Source organism: Falco biarmicus, chromosome 1 (genome assembly GCF_023638135.1).
Source record: "Falco biarmicus isolate bFalBia1 chromosome 1, bFalBia1.pri, whole genome shotgun sequence".
Taxonomy (NCBI): Eukaryota; Metazoa; Chordata; class Aves; order Falconiformes; family Falconidae; genus Falco; species Falco biarmicus.
Genome location: NC_079288.1, coordinates 121910109 through 121930248, shown reverse-complemented (window position 1 = coordinate 121930248; position 20140 = coordinate 121910109). Strand labels below are relative to the sequence as shown.

General features: G+C 43.2%; 1 protein-coding gene across 2 annotated transcripts in view; it reads left to right on the top strand.

The window, feature by feature from the left end:
- The window catches only part of FGF2 (fibroblast growth factor 2), a 35482-nt gene that overhangs the window by 12935 nt on the left and 2407 nt on the right, over window positions 1-20140 (top strand). For both annotated transcript variants that reach the window (XM_056325826.1, XM_056325834.1), the window contains one exon: window positions 14970-15073. In XM_056325826.1, coding sequence (XP_056181801.1) covers window positions 14970-15073 — 104 coding nt within the window. The remainder of the gene's footprint in view (window positions 1-14969; window positions 15074-20140) is intronic.

Below are 20140 nucleotides of genomic sequence, written 5' to 3'. Positions count from 1 at the left end.
AAGTCACTGTTACTGAAAAAAGTACGTACTTGTGTGAAATTTGTGAATTGCATATCTATATGAGATGGTATTTGAAATGTTTATGGCGTGACTTTTGAAGCCTAAAAGTTGGTAATGAGATGAGTTTTGGTTCTGATGGAGAATTAATAGCCTTTACTTCTGTTAGTATCTGTGTAAGATGCAACTCTCTCATCGTTTGTCATTTTCAGTAGTGTGTTTTGTGGCAGTGTATGGGTAAACTTAGTTCCCGTCTGCCTCGTCTGCTGCCTCCTGACTTTTCAGTAAAAATATTTAGAGGGTGACTCTCTGGAGTGCTGGTGGCATTTCAGGATCATTCCCATGTAGTTTTTTGTTTGTTCAGGGTAGGGCCAGATTTTGACTGGAGCCTGATATGATCGTCAGAGAATATAAATGAGATGATGTCTACAGAGCTGGGTGGAGGTCGTCTTGCACAAACTGTCATGGTACACTTCTGGTTGAGTGATCCTGTATGAACGTATCACTCATGTTTGACTTTTAGAGCTTGAAACCACACTGCTTGGGTGATTCAAAGGAGAAAGATACTAAAGGTACTAGGAAAGGGCAAAGCAGGAGCTGGGCTCCGTAGCCGTTTTCAGTGGCAGTGTGGTGAAATCATGCTCTTGTATTGTGGAGCTTGTTAGCGTGCCTCTTGCCTTCTAATGAGACTTCAGTAGATTGCATAAAGCACCAACCATTAGGGTTCCAGCTGGAATGTGCAAGTCACAAAATCCTGGTGCTTATGGCTATGAAATACTGCATGGTGGTGTGTTTTGTTAAAGCGAGGATAGATACCAGCTGTGCTACAGCTTGAAAGTATTTGCAGTCTGTTTCTTGGCTCTTTTCTTTCTACTCCAAGGCTGACCCATGATGCCTGATGTCCATCTGCAAACTTTTAGTGTGCCGATGTGTTTTATTTGACATTCTGTTGCCATTCGGTGGCGGTGTAGCTCTGGGGGTTATTTTTGCTGATGAATGATGTTCTTAACATACTAGGAGTGTGTAAGCATCATAGCATCTCAGTCTGTGCTTGGTGGACCTTTTTTTTTGGAAGTGTCTATAGCATCTCTTGGGACTGGCACAGTTTCTTTTGGCAGACTGTCTTTTCTAGGTGTTTCTGGGTACTGGGGAAGAAATACTCAAGTGTTTCATTGCTGTCCACGTGCCCCCTTTTTGCCTTCCCCTCCAACCCCCCCTGCAGTGTCGTGTTTGAACATCACCTGTTACATTGTTCAGTGGTGGCTGACCAAGGGATCCTTTAGTCAGGCACTCGGCTGATCTGACGGGTCTTTGCTGCTAAAAGGGATGGCGTCTCCTCTCGCCCGCCTTCCTCCTCTCAGCTCGGCTGTAGTTGGCCCCAGCTCTAGCACCGAGTTCAGCGAAGGGACAGGTGGTTGGCTGGACTGGCAGGAAAGCGTTTGCTCTCTCTCTCCCCTTCCACTGTGTTAGCTCCTGATCCATTTCATGTATTGAAGCAGCTCACCGAGATATCAAGAAAAGTGCCGGAGCTGGTGCGAGGGAGGTAGTAGGAGTGTGCAGCTGGGAGCGTGGGATGGAGGGACAGGAGCAGCCCCTTCCCAGTGGCAGCGACTGCTTTGGTTGTCACTGCCAGTCTTGTGGTACCACGTGTTGAACCATCTCGTCCGTGAAGATACAGGGCAGGATACAGCGTCCTCCTTGATGGATGACTTGAAGAGGATAAACAGATGGAGTCCATGCGGTTTGTTCTAACACAAAACGTAACGTAGGTGGCTAATTTTAGGGTGATATTACAGTGACTGTTAATACAGTCCCACAACTCTGGGAAGACCCAATGGTGAGACTGAGGTTTCTGGATGTGGAGAACCACACCTGTAGAGTAGTTTTGTGCAGTACTCCCCTAGCTCCTGTTGACACCTGTGCCACCCCTGTGATGGGTGCACAAATGGGAGCATTTTTTACTGTGGAGAAGCAGCGGGTGAGGACCGTGTAGAGGATGTGCAGGGGGAGGCTGTCATCTCTGTTTAGAAGACACCTACGGTATCTTGCTGCATGGACTTGTTAGGCTGAGCAGTTTCTGGGAAGTAGTACGTGGATTCAGTTCGTTGGGTTCCTCCAACTGTGCCTCTGGCCGTGCCTCTGAATATGTAAATATGAAGGATTTGTTTTGTGGTTTTACAGATGTTTGCAGAGTCACTGTGGATGTTTTACTGACAGTAATGTAGTTCATTCAGGAAAACTGAGGAAAAAGACCGGCAATGCTTGTGTCCTTAGAAATGCAGGAATTCCTCAGAGCTGAAGAGGTCTTCAGAACTGTCCCATGTTGCTGGTTTTAATTTATTTCAGCCTCAGCTTCCCCCTGGCTTTTTCCTGCTTCAAGAAGCAGTGTCTCCCAGTGTCGAACTGCCTGCGCTTGAGCTGGTACCCGTGATTGTAAGGTGTTACTGGTTGATATGGCAGAGCAGAGCAGCAAGGTGTCTCAAAATAAGGGTGAATTTCAGTGATCAAGCTCTAGTAATGTGGATCAGTATTGTCTATGTGATACTGCATCAGGGGAAAATGCTGGCAGGAGTGAGAGACGTGTGGCCTGTGTGCTTGTTCCATCAGGTGAGACAGTGCCATGGGTGCTGGTTGCCGTGGTGTACTTTGGGAGCGTGTTCTTGCAGCTAAGTCTGGAGCAACCAGTAAAGAGATTTAAATGCATATAGTGAGTACTGGTAATGGTATGGCTGAAGCAGCAGGGAGCCGAGTCTGTTCTTCCAAGCTGCAGATTCGGAGGTCCGTTCTTTGTTGTCGGGAAAGTGCTCGAGTCCCTTTCTTAGTGTGGGGCAAGAGTATTCAGGACAAGCAGTGGGGTTTTATTGGGAGGGCTGGAAGCTGGGGAAGTGCCTACAGCCTGATCCCTCCCTCTGTGGTCCCGCAGACCCAAGCTCTTAGCTCCCCTGTACGTGCTGGGTCCCATGGTGTGTTGTGTCTGCTGCCTCAGAGGGATCAGTGGGCTGTAAAAGTGAAGAGTGTTACCCAGATACTTGAAGGAAAGGCTAAAAATGCGCTGTGTGTTTTATTTTTCAGTGTTAGGGCGTTTGGTTTCTTACAAAGAAGAACTCGTTATACTCAAGCCAGGCTGCATTTCCAAAGCAAATCAGAGCTTTGTGGTGAAGGCTGATTCACTGCTATTCTGGGTCAGCAGTGATGGACAGCTGTTGTCCTTCCTTGCAGCTCCCCTGTGGATGCATTATTGAACTGTCGGCGCGGGGTGGTTACACAGCGTGATGGAAGGGGATAAAATAGGTGGAGGATGAAGTCAGTCTCCGGGCTTAATGTTGTCTTTGCATTGTCTTTGTAGTAAACGAGGTGAGCAAGCACCAGTGACAGAACTACTGTGTGCGCGTCTGTAGGGATTTTCATCGGGGTTCTTCTGTTGACTTTTTGCAAAAATACTCATTAAAGACTCAGTGATTAATTCAGTTTCATCGGTATTGGAGGTGGGGGAAATGCAAACCACCATGGTGACTGTCTTAGCCTTTTGGCCAGGTTAAGAGCAATAGCTCTGTAAAGGGCAATGTAATTCACAGGAACTCTTCCTTGTCAGGTTGTAATTTCTTCCTACTCCCATCTGCTGTGCCATCTCCCTGGCACCCTGGGTGCCTGACACAGTTCCTCTTTCATCACTGTGCTTCAGACTTTCTTGAAATCCAATTTGCTGATTCTTCTTGGCATTTCTAAAATCCAGCTTTTCCTTTCCAGCTGCGACACTGAAGCTTATTAAGCCTGTGGACTGGCAATTTCTCACCATTGCTCTGGCAGCCTTTTCTATCCATCTCGGTGAATCTGTTACTGATCTGCCACCAGTTACAGCCCTAAAATACTGTGTGCTGCTTATATATATATTTATATAGTTGTGTGAGTTTTATGTGAAGAGGGAGCACTAAAAATACCTTTTAGAAATGATATATTTTACCTTCTCTGTCTTCTGAAGTGACCTTCTTGGGGTTGTCTCAGGTTCTCCCTGGTTTTATGTATGTTTATTTTGCTGCAAGTGAAAACCAGCTTGTAGCTACAAAGAGGTTAGCGAACGCACGGTAAAGGTAGGGAGCTGAAATTCTGCAAGTTCCGTCTGCATCTTCTGATACCAGCCAGTGGCATCGTTGTGCTGGCTGAACGGTTGCACCAGCTTTGTTCTGAAGGTGAACAACTGAAAGTGGTTATTCTGTGATTTACTTTAATGAATACTATATGAAGTGAAAGCGGTTGAAAGAAACGTGATGGATTACCTTACCTTTGTTTAGAAAAGGGAAAAGTCCGAAACCCCCTGTGTGAACATGCATTGATTGTTTTGATAAGGAAACCCTGAACACTGTTCTAAATCAGGAATGTGGAATAAAGGTGGTGTTAACCTGGAGACTAGGCTTTCTTACCTGTACCCAGTAATGAACAAAGTGCTGCCCTGGTAAATTTAGTATTTTCTGTATGGTTTTGCCCCCTTGACTTTAAATGATACAGTCAGCTCATATGCAGTGACAAGGCGACTGCAAACAGTGTGGCAGCCGGGTATATAGGAGAAATTTATATGCTTCTGGCACTTGAAATCCTTGTGTAATGCCAAGCACTCACTGTTTACTTTATGCGGCAGCACAAAATACCCACCTCGTGTTTTGTAAGCAGAATACAGAAACACTAGTGCTTTTAACTTTTAAAGACCGTGATGAAGTTTGATCAACCAGTTCATGCAAGTAGTGTGAAAAGGAGAGAAGTACTTGTGTGTGTTTTACACGTGAACACATAAGCAAGGAGCACGAAGCCACCAGACTGTTGCCAGAAACGTATGTCACATAATTCTGAAACTGTTCTTCAGCAGGACGACTTTCTTGTCCTTTATATGAAATTTATAGGGAACATTTGAGGATGCTATGTGTTTGGTAATCGGTGTTTCCTGGGGAAGATTCCCAGTGTGATAGGTATATGTTAGATGGAGTTGAATATTTGTAGGAATTGAGGTTAAGATATAAATGAAAATAGATGGAGAACCTCAATAGGGAATTTTCATTGTATTTGTACTACTTGAAAAGATGAAACATCTTAGAATCTGTGACTGTCCATGTTAATGTGGTAGACCAGGTTAGCGGGTTGGTATTTAAATGGTTACACAAGTTGTTATTCCATTTAAAGCCTTGGATTTACTCTGAAGTGTAACCGGAACTTTCTGAAGTGTTCCTATTTGAGAAGTGATTATTTTTGTTGTGGTGGATGTTTACATTTGAAAGACCTTAGGTCTGTCTGCGAGTGGTTTTATGCCTCTGGCTGGCAAAAAGGAAAAAGATACACTTCCAATGTTGTCATGCAAAAGCAAAGAAATGTGCCTTTGTACAGGAGTGTGACTCACTGTTTCTCAGCGTGACACTTCATTTGCTTCATAGTTTTTGTTGCTGTTCGGTGGTTTTTGTTTATTAAAAGACCACCTCTTCTGCTAAGGTTCACTTGCTCTATGTTGTATCTGCTTCTCCTTTCTCCTCTGCGCATGTGTTCGGGTTTCAGGCAGCGTGTACTTCAGCAGCTCTGGCGACGGCAAAGGGTTGGGTTTGTGTTTGTATCCCCAGGGCTGGGGGTGCCTTGTACATCAACGTAAAGCATACCAGCGGAAGATGTTAATATGCCTAATCAGTCTTTGAGAAAGAGACATCAAAAAGTGTCAGACACTAGATGTGGGGGAAGGAGAGAGCAGAAGGTATTTCTGATTCCTGGAGATAAGCTACGGTAGGCATCACCAGCTCACGGGCAGGGGTTTGGATCTGACCCAGCGGGCAGCTTTGGCTCTGGAAATGCCAGAGTGGGGGTTTTAGTCTCTGCTTGTGTATGTACATGCGTGTGTATCTGATGAACCAGCCCTTGGGTTTGGGAGGGTTTATTATGTTAGGTGTGGATTAAACACGCCCAACTCTTGTGTCTTGGTTGGACACCTGGCTGGGAATAGACGTTGCCTCCGAGCATGAAGGAATCTGCCAACTTCAGCCACAGAGCATGCAGGAGTGGGAATTAGGCCACAGGGTGTTGAGTTTAGCAAAGCATTGTTGAATCTTATGCTCCCCCCCCCCCCACCCCCCCCTTTTTTTTTTTGGTGACCTTTTTTGCATTTATGAAGCTTATTCCCTGCAGAGGCGATCCACCTTTGTGGCAGTGAGACTGCAAAAGTAGTTGCGCCCGTGGGCTTTTCTGTGGGCACGGAGGTGCAGGAGGACAAGTGATGGGGAGCTGGCGCAAGAGCTTCGCCACAGTGTCATTCAGGGGCCTCACGGAAGGATTTTCCTTACAGGGCCCCTGCAAATATGTTGGAGATGGGCCCTGAGCCTTTGGCTGGGATTTAGCTTTTCCACAGCAGAGACCGGAGTAAAGCTAGTCATTGATCCAGAGACGTGCAGCCCGGGATTTTTCAGGGGGTACATAAACTCTCCCTTCTTGTAAACAGAGTGAGAGGTATTTTGCTGATTATTTTTTTTAGTTCAAATAGAGCGGCTGTATGTTAGTGAAAATGGAGGTTGAAATAGTATGAGATTCCTCCTCTCTTTCCCAGGTCTGTTAGTTGCGGTGACTGGGTAAGGTACGTGTTTGCTGTAAAGAAGTTCACAAACTCCAAAAGATCTCTTGCAGCACTGGCCGATCAACACGTTTGGGCACAGAGTCCTCTTGGTAAAATGTATTTGGCATGACATTCTTGCAGTGTTAAACAGTGATGTTAACTGTTTAACATCATTGACATTAAACAACAAGATGAAGTGAAAAAGGTCTTCTCTTCCCTGCTGTTTTAAGAAGGGGGGTGGGGTGGGGTAATGATGCTGGCATCTCGTCTTGGGGTATTCAAGGTCCTGCAGGGAAAGGCGGAGGTAATGGATATCCAGGTTGTGTGGTCCTGCCTTGGGAGCCGCCTTTTGGTGTGGTGGGAAAGCGCTGCAGAGCATGAAGGCAGCTGCTGCATGTGTCCCTGTGCGTGGGGCACCGCGGCTGTGTCTCACGGCAGCCAGAGGTGTGACCGCAGGACACGTCGCTGAACCCTTGTGAGCTCTCATTTAGCTTGCATGTGCATTTGGCGGTAGCGAAAATGTGGCCGTGGGGTTTTTACTGTGAAGTGATGGAGACCCTTGGGCAGGAGGCTGGACTAGATGGGGTCCTTCTGCCCTGAATTTTGGGTGACTCCGAGTCTGAGGCTGGGTGGGTACTCACGGTTTTAGTCAGTGTTCAAGTCTGTCTGTAGGGATCTTTACTAAGTAGATTATAGTGGAAGTATAGCTTAGGCTTTAATTGCATTTTTATTTGCTGTGTAAGTGTAGCCAAAGCCAGCAGCTCATGATTGGTTTTTACTTCACGGTTTCTCTGATGTACCATGGTTTCCCATTTTCTTGTGGAGGAGTAGGAAAATGGGGATTTTACGAATACGTTTGGCTAATGCGTCTCGAATTCCACCTATTTAAGGTGCCTCATGCTCCAATACAGCACCCTCATGTGCAGCACACTTGTCCTGCCCCGACTTCACTGCTGCTTGCTCTTTGCATCTCCATCTTTTTTTTTTTTTTTCCCCCCCTAATGTGTTTCTGTCCCTTTCTTTCCCCACTGTGACCTTTGCTTTCCCTCTTCCCGAGTGATACCATGGCGTACTCCTGCTCCAGAACATCGTAGCCAACGCAGCTGCTATGAGTAAAACAACAGCACGTGGCCACGCTGGTCGCCCAGGCAAAGGTTTGGGATGCCCGAGGCTGGTGACACGGCTCCTCGGCAGCTGCCAGCGCATCTCTGACCGGGGGTGTGTGAGAAAGGTAGTACAAGCTCAGCAGGGAGTGACTTCCAAAATGTGCAGCGCTCTTTTTCTGAAGTATTCAATTGCTAGGTTTTGCCAAGATCTTCTAAATAAACCAATTTGGAGGGAGATTTTTGGCTGAACCTTTTACGGTACAGGGCAATGAAACCATTTGGGACCATTTAAGTTAGTGCAGTATTATTTGGTCTGGGCTATTAAAAAGCTTTGCTGGGTGGGGAGAACTGTACATGTAAATTGTACATCTAATTTTTGAGATCTAGAGCTCAAGGCAATGAAAGAACTTTCAGAAAATGTACACGTTTTCTGTACTCTCTGTGTTTCCTAGCATCTTTTCTGTCTGTCTTGTGCTACTCGTCCACAGAATTCTTTTCTCCACTAGTGTATGCAAAACTACATTGGAAGTACTTTTTTGAGCTCTTTAAGAAAAGATGGGGAAGATCCAGTTCGTAACAGAAGTCTGAAACTTTGCCAACCACAATGCTATTAAACACCACTTTTCAGCTTCCATATTCTTAGAAAAGTCTCTCCAGATTGTGAAATAAAAGCCCATTTGTAACTCTCTGAGATTTGCTGGCTAGTTTAACCTGCAACTTGTAGATCTGTCCTGACCTTGTACCCTGTGAAAGAGGGATAGTCACGTGTGTGTGTGTAACTGGTGTTACATCGGCAATCCGCTGACACCAGTGCATGCAGAAACCTGCGCCTGCAGAGCCAGGCTGGCTGCAGGGGAGGACCACCTCAGGGCAGTCAGTGTTTTGCCAGCATTTAACATGTCACAGGATCAGGATCTGATCTAAAAAAAAAAAAAAAAACCAAACAACAAAAACCCCAAAACTAAACCCCCAAAACTGTTGAACCTGTTTAATGTAGATATCAGGGAGTGGATTTGAAGAGGTTTGATCTTCTATAAATTGCCTTACAACAAAAAGGAGAATGACTTAAAAGTCATTTTGCCTTTCAGATGCTGGTAGGAATCTGTCTAACTTGAGCGTCACTGTTGGAAGGAGCGTGCCTGCACGTTCCCAGCGTTAATGGAAAGGAAGCTGGCACACACCCCCACCCCAGTTTTAACTTGTATGATCATCTGTGTGTATGTACAGACGAGCTGTATTTGACTGGGAGAGGTTGTGTGTACTGGGAGGTGGGGAAAGCTCACCGCTAGGCATTTTGGTGCACGTTGCAGTGTGGTTCAGCATCCTTTAATGCCACAAACTTTACTGGTTTCAGTGGAAATTTATGTTGGGCTGTAGCTCGTATTGTTCTTCAGCCAAAACATTTGTGAAGACGTGTTGTTGACAGCTGCTGTATATTGTAAAGAAAAAAATGTCCCCCCTCTCCTTTTTTTTATACTACTGGAAGGCATAGTAGGTTCACTCAAACTACATCCAAAGTGATGTACTTTTCTCCTAGTAAATGTGGCTGTTTGGATAATCTGCCATATAGATGTAGGTAGTATTATAAGTGAGAAGACATATAACTGTAAAATAAAATAAAATCTGGAAATTCTGAGTGTTAGATTACCCTTACTGCTTTAGGAGGCTCTATATGCATGGATGTGTGTGTGTGTGTATATGTATATATATAATACGAACAGTCTTTAATGAGGGCTCTAGCAATGTTAGACAGCTGGGTGCTGAGTTTGGACTCCTTTGGGATGTTATGTCAAAAATGAACATAGTCAAAAATTTGGCAGCGTTTAGTCTTCCTTTATTTTGACTCTGCTGTGGTTTTGCTGACCTTGCTGTTGAAAACCGTTGACAGACCACTGACGTTCTGTTTCGACTGTTGCGTTGAGATGCAGAGGTTGCCATGGATGCTGGTGGAAGAGCTGGCCTTCAGCAAGCGCTCAGCTTGGCTGCTGTAAGATGCAGAATTCCCATGTTCTGGAAATGGTATGCACCACCCTCAGCAGCTGGAGACGGGATTTGGGTGCAGTCTGCCTGTGGAAAGCGTTTTGTAGTTCAAGAGGATGATAAACAGCTTGTGAGATTTTTATTATTTTTTTTTTTTGGTATGGGAATCCTTTTGCAAAACGTAAGGAGAAACTCCTAACAGAATGACACAAAAAAAAAAAAAAAAAAAAGTATTTCTGGAACCATAATTAAAACTCTCTAATTTGTACATTTGCATGTTTTTCCTGTGCTGAATGTTTGAACGTTTTAAGTGTTATCATCCTCCCCGAGGTGCTGCGGCGTGGGTGAGTTAACTGAGGAAGGGCCATGGCACAGCTCAGGGTACTTTACTCCCGTGTTTATTATGGCACAGAGGAATTGGAAAATGTGGTTCCAAGGGGAAGAGTGTGACGGGATCTCCTGATGTGACAGGCAGGGTGAGCAAGGAGAGGTTTGCTCATCGGGTATTGTTAGGATATTGCATATCTTTTCCCTACAATTGGAACATCTATAGGCATTTCTTGCTTTTGAGCCTGGTAGCTTTCAGTTACCTCCTGATTAAAAATTTGTTTAATGCCTTCTGTCTTGCAGCCTATAAACACCTATTGATTAATTTAATTTTGGTTTGAGAATTTTGTCTTTATGTGGCTTGCTCTCTTTCCTTCTTATGACGGCACATCTGGTTTTGTGCTTTTAATGGCACAGCTTGTCAGGTGGGGGGGCAGTGGCGTCTCCTGAGCTTGGTACTTTTCTTCTGAGAAAATTTTCACTGCGGTAGTACGGACCGTGTTGTTACATCCATAAACTGCATTCTGTTAACTGATCCATTTGTTCAGGTAACAGCCTAGGGATTGTGCTGAAATGGCTCGAAGGAGAGATTTATTTAGGATGCTTCTCTAATTTTGTCTTACAGTATTAGAAGTTTGTGTTGGAGGAAGGTTTTAAATCCATCTCCTGAATTAAGAGTTCAGTGCCTTAGCTTGATTGCATTCATGTTTTCCAAGCCGTTTTGTGTCTTCCCAAATATACAACTTTATCCTTCTTCCTCAGAGTTTCTACCCTGGCATGAAATTAAATTTTCTATGTCTTGCACTTCATTTCTTCTTACAGGGCAGGAGAAAGGAAGATGATCGTACTGCCTCTTATTATGAAGAGTTACGAAAGAAAGTCTTAGTAGTAATATTAAGTTTACTGAGTCCTTTTTAGTTGTCTGTGCATAAATATAAAATGTAGCTTATAATTGGGATAGGGTGGGGTTTTTTTATTTCGTAAATTTGTGATAACTTAGCCTCAGTCCTCAAGATGTTTGCTCAGCGTGCCGAGTTCTCTGCCATCACAAAACCAACAAGGATCGACCATAGCCTTGCACTTGGCATTCATGATAAATTAAAGGACATGCTGTGAGTGTGAACAGCAAACAACTTACTGCCGTGCTTGCTGGAGGGGGGCCCTCCCAAAGGACCACTGCAGGAACCGGCAAAATGTGCCAGTTTAGCTCTCGGTTTGTTAATGAGCTCTTTTACAACAGTCTGTGCTGCTCTTTTGGATTACAAACTTGTTAATTGGTTTACTTCCATGGGTCTGGTTTTGAGGATCAAGTATGCTGAGAACAAGTGTTAAGAATAGATCTGAGATGATGGCCCGTGTCTGAACTATTGCTGTTGGTGACCTAAAGACTGCAAAAGGTACGGATTGGTGGTGTCACGTGTTAGGTTTATGACCGATTGTATCAAGCTGCATTGAGCTAAACCTAAAATTGGTGCTCCTGATGATAATTGTGTGGTCAAAACATGTTTCATTAGTAGAGCTGTGTTGTATCTTGGCACCTCCAGATCCACGGAACACTGTGGCAAATACTTACCTTGCATTAATAAAGCCATAAAATAATGCTGAAACCTGAAAAACTTAAAGTACTATTCTGGCTCTGTTTATTCACGTGTTTTTTGAGTTGGAGGGGAAAAATCCAGTGAAGCCTACCATGCTTTTTGAGCGTTCAGTATTGCAGCACTTCCCAAACACTGCAGGAATTTTAATTTTTTTTTCTTTTAAAAGAGCAACACTTTTCACAAGCTTCTCCAAACTATATGAATATTTTCACAGGCCGTAAAAACATTTCTTAAAAGTTTGTTTTTACAGAATCTGAACTTCTGGCCCAGTATGATGTTGTAGGAGTTGGTGTGCTTTTTTTGTCAAGAGAAAGTCACAAAGCATAGTAAGTCCATCCTGCAGTAATTAATACTCATTTTCAGATATTTCACGCATCTGTTTCTTGTTAAGCATGCGGTGAGAGCTGTATGCTTGGGCACATCTCAAAAGTCCATTTCCCTTGGTCCCTGCCCAGCGCGCTTCTCCACATTCTTGCTTCCCCAGAGGGCAGGGAGTTGCACTGAAGGTTTTTGAAGTGGTTCACAAGTCTGATTTTGGCTCGGTAACCTGGGAGGGCTCTATTTTGCATACTTGATTCCAGGGTGAAATTAAGCATTTTGTCTAACTTTTTAGGACTACAGAGGTTTCTGTATTCCTTGGAAGTCTGGAGTTATTAGTCAATTATAAGAAGTTTGTGTGTTCGTTTTGTTTTCTTTTCCTTTGTGCAAAATGGAAACAGACACGTAATTCATAATAAACCACTTTTATCTTCTGTAGAGTGCAGCAGTTGTATTAATACAGCTTCGTTTGTGTATACAAATTAGTGGATTTATGATCAACTCTTGATGTCTGTCTGTATCTAGGGACAAATCAAATGAAATAATTTGAATGCTTAAAAAAGGGTTTGCAGCAATTATCTTAAGGGTTTCACGTTCCTGGTATTCTTGTCATTGCCGTTTCCTAAGTCCTGTCTTGAGTTGCAGCAGAAATAAGCCAAGAAAATTTTCATTTGTTTTGCAAAAATCTCTTCTCCCCCACCAACAAAAAGCCAAATAAGGTGCAACCTCCCACTGAATCTCAAGAAATGCTCCCGCTCCAAAATTTACAACTTCAGGTGTTTATTCTGGTGGCTTAAAAGGTCAGGCTTTTTAAAACTGTGTCATTAAACAGAGAAAAACCTGTCTACTCCACAGAAGTGGGTGGGTGGACGAGGCTTATGTCTGAGCTGATGCCTACCAGCGTGGCCCACCGGACTCGCCGCTCGGCTGTAATACCAGTCTTATGTACAGAACCAGGTATGTGTTTCTTGTGAACCCTTCAAAGAAAGAAATCAGTAAATGCAAACTGATGCAAGTCCTCGGCTGAGTGCGTGGAGCACAGCTCTTGGTTCTTCTAGCTGGGCTTCTGTCATGGCCACATCTCTGTGTAGGGTGTTCAAATAGAAAATCTTTCTAACTAATTCCCAAACTAATTTCTGGGATGCAAACAGAAGGAAGGAGAAGTTCCAGTGTGGTTTGTATTTGGAAACGCCGATAGTTTTGTACCAGATGAGTCACATCCTTCATTTGGACACCTGTGGGATACATAACCGGTACCAGCTTGCAACATCCTGCCAGTTCCTTGTTCAGCTGCTGCGATTCTTTGGCAAAAGTTGTCTATGTCTTTATACATCCCAAGAAGGTGAGGAGCTGTTTCTCAGCTCTTCGTCAGTTTTGATGCCTGTGTTGCAATGATCTTGCTTCCTGTTAATGGAAGTATAGTTGCTCTGAAAAATACTTGTTCAGTGGAACTGAGGATGAAAGCACAGTATTGCACAGAAAAGTAACACTCATCTGGGCTTGCCTCTAATTGCTCTTCTTTCAGCGAGAGGGCTCGCAAACGTGGGTTTCACTGGAAATAATGGCCATCCAGAACAGAGGAAAACCTAGGAATTTTGGGTTTCTTGTGTTCTACTGTTATTGAAGTGGTTGTGTGTGTGTTTAGCAGGAATCGAGTTGAACTGAACTGTCTGCAAGCTGGCTCGATGCGATGTGTTTCCTGCGAAGGGGAGGAGGAAGGACCACACGTCAAGCTGCAGCCAGTCCAGAGAGCTCGTATGAGTTGCTGTATTGGCCTTTCCCCCTTTTTTTAGTGATGTTTCAAATAATCCAAGTTAGGTTTTCAGAGGGAAATGTTCTAAACATGGTTGGAATAGAAAAGGATCTTCTGTGAGGCTTAGGACAAGGCGTGCTTCGCTTACTTTTCCTTCTCTTCTCTGGAAAAATGGCAGTTCCAACGCAGCGTTGAGATTTCTTTTGAGTCACAAATACCTAAATCACGTAGAAGGTATCTGGTGGACTTTTCTATGGTATGTGGTGTAGTTTCTCGTATCGTAGCGTTCCCCATCCTGTGTCACTAATGGTTGAAAACCCACTGGGATGCAGTGCCAGGGATGCTCCTGTTAGGCTCAGGCTGAGCTGCAGCCTGCAGGCAGCTTCTGGCTCTGCTGTTGTATCCGTTTAAAGGCTTGACTCACTGGTGGGTCTGAACGCAGTGGCGTGAACCATCAGGGAAGAAATAAGAAGGAAAAAAACAAACGGCTACTCGGGATTTAGGTGGAGGCCACTTTTGGCTTCTAATTGTAGCTTGAAACAAGGCGCAGACAAAGGGGAAGGCATTTGATTTGGCTAGAAAAATCCGTTTTGGCGTTGTGTTAATTCACAGGTAACAGCTAAAAGCTGCTGTGTATGACTTTACAGGTTTTCAAAAAATGATGGCTGTTCATTTTTTAAAATTTAAAAAAAATAATTGATTCAAGTAGTCCCACTTTTCACATTCCTAATTCATGTAACATCTCTTGCGTCATTGCTGTCCTCATCGACTGCCGCAGTTCTGTTTGTTTATTCTAAGCACTTGTTGGGTGTATGATGTAAACTAATTGATACTTTTCTGTTGGGAACTGCTAGAACATTGAGTGATATGGTCATAAATGGTTTTAATCATAGCCCAGACTCATACCTCACTGGAAAGCTAGCCGGGTACTGTTGCATTCAGTGTACGGTGTGGTTCTATAAACATTAAGAAATATCTCTGTAAGAAAATTGCCATGAAAATTTTCCATTTTCTATGAGCAGTTGACTGTACTGTAAGTAGCCCTTCGAGGAATTTTATGAGGTTTTAAGTTGCTTTTCTGTGAAATGAAGACAGAATAAATTGCGCTTGTTGTCACTAATTTGACAATAGCTACTTACTTTGTAATAAGCATTTTCTTTGATGAAAAATGGGATCAGAAAGTGAGAGGTTGAAAGTTCACTATCTTTCTCTGATAAGAATCATAAGCTTACGCTTTCTTTGGTTTTAGGTTTAGGTGGCTTCACTGTCAAGTGCTGATGGCTGTGAAAAATTACTTTTGTCTTTTTTGTTTGCAGTCAAACTGCAACTTCAAGCAGAAGAAAGAGGAGTGGTGTCAATCAAAGGTGTAAGTGCAAATCGCTTTCTGGCTATGAAGGAGGATGGCAGATTGCTGGCCTTGGTAAGCAGCGTTTTAAAAAATATTTATCTCTATGTGTATATCTGTATTGGTCAGTCCTCTCCTCATCCTGTATTGAGTAATCTCTCCTCCAGCAGGACTTACTCAACTTCTCTGTCTGTGATCTGTCAGGGAGAAATTAGCTCTGCACAACTGTTGTCAGTTTTGAACTATGAACTAGGAAGAGATGGGCATGTCTGCTCTTGCCTAGAAGCCACAAAATTTAACTGGAATGGCCTGTCTGAGAGAGAAAAATCACAGTGATCATGTGTAGAAGGAAATTGCAAGAGCAAATGAAAAATGAAATTTTTCCCTTACCCCACCCCCCCCCAAGTAATTTTTTCTGCTTTCACTTAAGTTTATGTAAAGGATTGTAAAGACCATTTTGAAGTAGAAAGTAAAGCCAGTTTTTTAAAATGTTGACTTTTTGATAGGAATCTGTATATATTGTTTTCTCACTTTCCTCTTTGTAGAGAAGCAATGTTTTGTTGGTCATGTATATTTCCAACCTAGAAAACTGGCAAGAAAAACATTTTAGAAAATGTGATGATAAAAAAAGAAGAGGCTTATAAATGTAAATTAAGCTAGTCTCTAAAGAGACTTGTTTTAAACTGTGCATTTTATTGATATCAGCTTAATTTTTAACCGTGTTTTAAAGCCAGGCTCTGAAAGTTAGTAAGGTCTCCTAGAGCTAGATGCTAAATTTTTCTTTAAGAGCTGCAGTTACATTAATTTTGCTTATGAGACATAGATGCTGTAAATCCCTTGTCCATATTAGTAACCTTCAGCGCAGACAAACGTCCAGCACGTGTGAAGCACCATTGCAGGGCATCCTACTAGAATTTCAGTTTGAAATAACCCCCGATGCTTTGCTATCTTGCACACAGCCCTCTTCAGCTTCTGTGCACGTCCCTACCCAGAAGAGGTGTTAGCAATAAAGCGCGTCCCTAATCCCAGCCGAACTGCAGCTAACGAAAGACCTGTGCCAGGGGCTGCAGAAACTACTTCAGATTCCCCTCACTTCAGCCTCTGCCTGAGTGAAATTAGGCTGAACATGAACAAAACACTCCAGCAGTTTTACATGAGCAGGGACCCTCTGTGTGCTCCTCAGTACCGCACGTCCCTGGCTCCAGGAAACCCATTTTGTTTATGCCTGTAAATACAGTTAAAGAACCTGTTTCAAGTTACAGCATTATGTACTCGGGTATTGTGTGACAGCTCAGTTGAAGAAAATGTGAGGAGTAGTCCACTGTGCTATTCTTGAATTAAGGATAATTGGGAATTTCCTGTGGTGCTGGTGTGGTGGCGTTTGGCTTCCCGTTCAAATTGCCCTCCTTAGCCTGAGCGACAGTGAGTGGTGAAAATAGGGTGTTTAGCACCGTTTGTAAAATTAAAAACACCTGGGTGTATTTATATTCGGGGTTTCCAACCTACTGTTGCATGCTGGGTTTTGGATGTAGAGCTCTGTTCCCTTGCAGCCCTACGCAGCAGTTTTATCTGCTTGGCTCTTGTAAGGCGATGTGCTTGGAAAGTATCTGCCGTTGGCTTGGAATTGCTCTCTCAAAAGCTGGTACCGTTGGGTCACTTCATGCTTCTCACTCGAGCTTGTAAAACATTTGCTTTTGTTTTGCTTTGTTTCTAGACATGGGTATTACTTGAATCGTGTTTACTGCGAACCTACTTCCTACAGCTCTTAATTTTTGCTCTTCGTAGGTGAAGATTCTCTGCTCTTCTTAAAATTTTGTTCTTCAACTAGCCTAGTGAATACTTCTGCAATTTCATGATCATTTTCTGCAGCACAGGCAAATGTTTTTTTTCCGTGAGGATTTCTGTACTGTAACTCCAACAATTTATGGCCAGTTGTGCCTTTACTCTTTTTCTGCCTATAAACACGTTTGTGAGACTGTTCCTAATTGCCAGCATTTCTCTTTCAGTTTGAGCAGTGTTGTGTTTCAGTGAGAGCTTTGAAAGAGCATAAGCTGGAAATCTTTGCGGTGAAGTGATCTCGTTAGTGCACACAAATTCCTATCTGCTGAAACCTTTGGCTATTTCTTTTAAAACATTAATTTCTAAACACCTATTTAGGTCCCTAATCCACTAGCCAGTCAAGTACCATGCTGTCCTTTTCAACATCTGTTTTATTTCTCCTTTTTTGTTATTTCTCGGTGTCAAGGATCAATTTGTGTAGTGTCCTTGTTCTACAGTTACATCAACCTCTTCAAAAATACTTTCACAAATTATTATTCAGGCCTGGTTTTCATCTAGTTGGATGTTTTTCTAGTTACTTTGTTGACATGTAGGTCTGTGTTTTTGTTCTGAGGTGGGTTTTGCAAAATGATTTATTGAATAGACAGAATATCAGTGATTTGTGTGGTGGTGCAGTGGATTGCATTCTGGTCTGGAAAGCTGGATGATAACGTTTTTAATGTAGCAGTTTCATGCTCTCTGCTTACTCAGTTGTTGTGGGGGAGAGGTGGTCCTTACTGGTTCAGTCGCTGGAGGAAATGGCTGGTTATTAATGCAGCTAGTCAAATCCTCCGCTTGGAACATGCTGTTTTAACTAAAAATATTTGTGCAGAAATTTATCTATTCTCTCAGATTTTTAACGGAGACATTGAAACGTGTCACTTCTGATATGGCTTATTTTGACTTTCCAGTTTCATTGAATGATAATAATGAAATCTTTTCACTTTATGGAATGAAATGTGTTTGATTATTTCATTTCATGAAGAAATTCCTCAAAATTTCCCATGATTGCACTTTTGACTACCTTTTCTATTTCACAAGAAATAATTTGTCATTTAAGGATACGACCTGTTCATTCCGTCTGTTGTTGTTCTGTGGTTTCGCTATGACCAGACAGGTTTTGCCAGACTTGGAAGGACTTGACTTGAAGGGAAATTCTTCTTTTTCGATGATATGGAATAGAATTGTGGTACAAGAATATTTGTGAGAGTATGTTCGATTCTTGGTAGTTAGAAAAGGCTAAACTAGATCACCACCTTTCTCAGGTCATACTCCACCTGCTGGGGGTTAACCTTCTGGTTTCAGTTTTGAGAATGAATGAACTCGAGGAATTTTAATTCCTAATCTGAGTCCAAAATGTCAAAACTAGCAGATTGGCATAATGTGATACTAAGACAGATGGAGTTTGCACTGAAAAATCAGTTGGTGGGTGGCGTTTGGCTGTGCAAATAAGGGAGGAAGAACTTTGTCGCGGGAAGCTGCTGCCTCTTTTGGTCAATTAATCTCTGCCCTGGGTGTGAATTACCTTGAGGGTTTTGTTGGTCGTTACAGTTTGGCTACTGTAAGCGGTGGCACACAGCAAACAACAGTACAAGCGTGGCTATGACGACATTGTTGAGTTCAAACTCCCACACTCAGCATTTTATTTAATCGCTCAGATTTCTGGGTGGATGTCTTGCTTGGCAGCAGGCAAGATAACTGACTGGTGGCAGGGCAGGCACCGAGTGGCACTTGCTCCCTGCCACCACCCCAGTGTTTTCCCTTCCTTTGTCATTTTTGTGAAGCGGCTGTAGAGTTCAGGTATTTCATGATGTGCTGTGAAAGCTTTCACTGCCAGGCCACCACTTCAAATGCAGCCTAGCCTGAAACGTATTTTACATTTTTTTTTAAAATGTAACCATGGATTTCCAGGGTTTTTCCAGGGGCTCAGGTTCATGACACGGTGGGTGGCATCCCAGTCCCGCTGGACAGCAGTCCAGCTTCCGAAATGTTGCCTTTGGCAGTTGTTAAGGAATACGTAGTTCATGAAGCCTGAACTGTCGTTTGTCACCTAAATGTTGGCTTTTATGTCAGAATATTTACGCTGGCAATGTACTGTAGGAAAGCACTGGTATCATGTACGCTTTGTGAAGAAATAAGGACCCGAGTGTCCAGAGTGAATTGCGTGGCACCTTTCAAAATACGTTTATGAGTGTTAGAAAAAACCAAACACTCAAACAAAACCCAAAAGCTCTTATCTTTTTATCTTTTTCTTTCATCACCCCTTTTTTGATTTTTTTTTTTTTTTTAATCATATAAATTGCCTCAAAATCTGTTTGAGGCGCTTAATCTATGTAACTTTTTAAACCTGAGAGATAGGAGGAAGGCTAAACAAAAGTGATGCATTTCTTTGAGTTGCAATTCTGTTTACTTCGGATTTACTGCAAAGGAGAGGAGGTCGTGTGAATTTGTCTTTCATCTGTACATGGGGTCTTGTGGTGGCCACTTCAATTCACCACAGGCGCACTGGAAGCCATTTCCTTCCTAGTGGAGGTTGTAAAGGCTCAGTTCCCGCTGGTGTCAGGCATCTGATCTACCTTCCCAGCTCCGCAGCCGTCCCCGATGGGGATCTCCTGGGAAGCGTGCGTAGAGGAAGCAGGTGCTGCAGCATTTGAGGTCCCTGCTCTGTCCAGTACCTCCCCGGTGCCTGTGGCACCCGCTGTCTCGGTGCTCCCAGAAGAGCCGCTGCTTCGGGTAGGAGGCAAAGGCGAGCTGTGAGCTGCCAGCAATGGTCTCTTTGCCAGAATTTCCAGCTTGTGCAATTGTACTGAACTTGCCTAAACTTTGTTCTTAAATGCTTCTTCATACAGTTTCTGTGGCCTCTTAACGGCTGCCGTAATCCATTTCAGGCTTGAGATGATTAATACATCTGTTTTCACACTGCTAGAACGAAAGGCATTGAAACATGATTTAGCTTGAGAGAGATTATTTAAAATAGAAGCCATATGGAAATTGTTGATTTGATTTCTGCTAGTTGAACTGTAAAAATATTGGTGAGTTATAGAAATGAGAAATTGCATATGGATTTTCTCTTACAAGTTCTTTTCCTTAGAAACCAAAATTCATGTCTGAAAATGGTTGAAACAGAGAAAAAAACCTTCTACTTGAAGACATATGTTTGGGGACAGACCGCTTTATTCCAGACTGCCTTTGAATGACTTAATTGCTTGTAGCTACAGAAGCTTGGCACGTACGAGTCATGAGTTGTTCTTCTCTTGCATGTTTTCGTGCATACCGTATGAAGCCTAATTGTTCCAAGCTTACTTTATATATTCATGAATATTA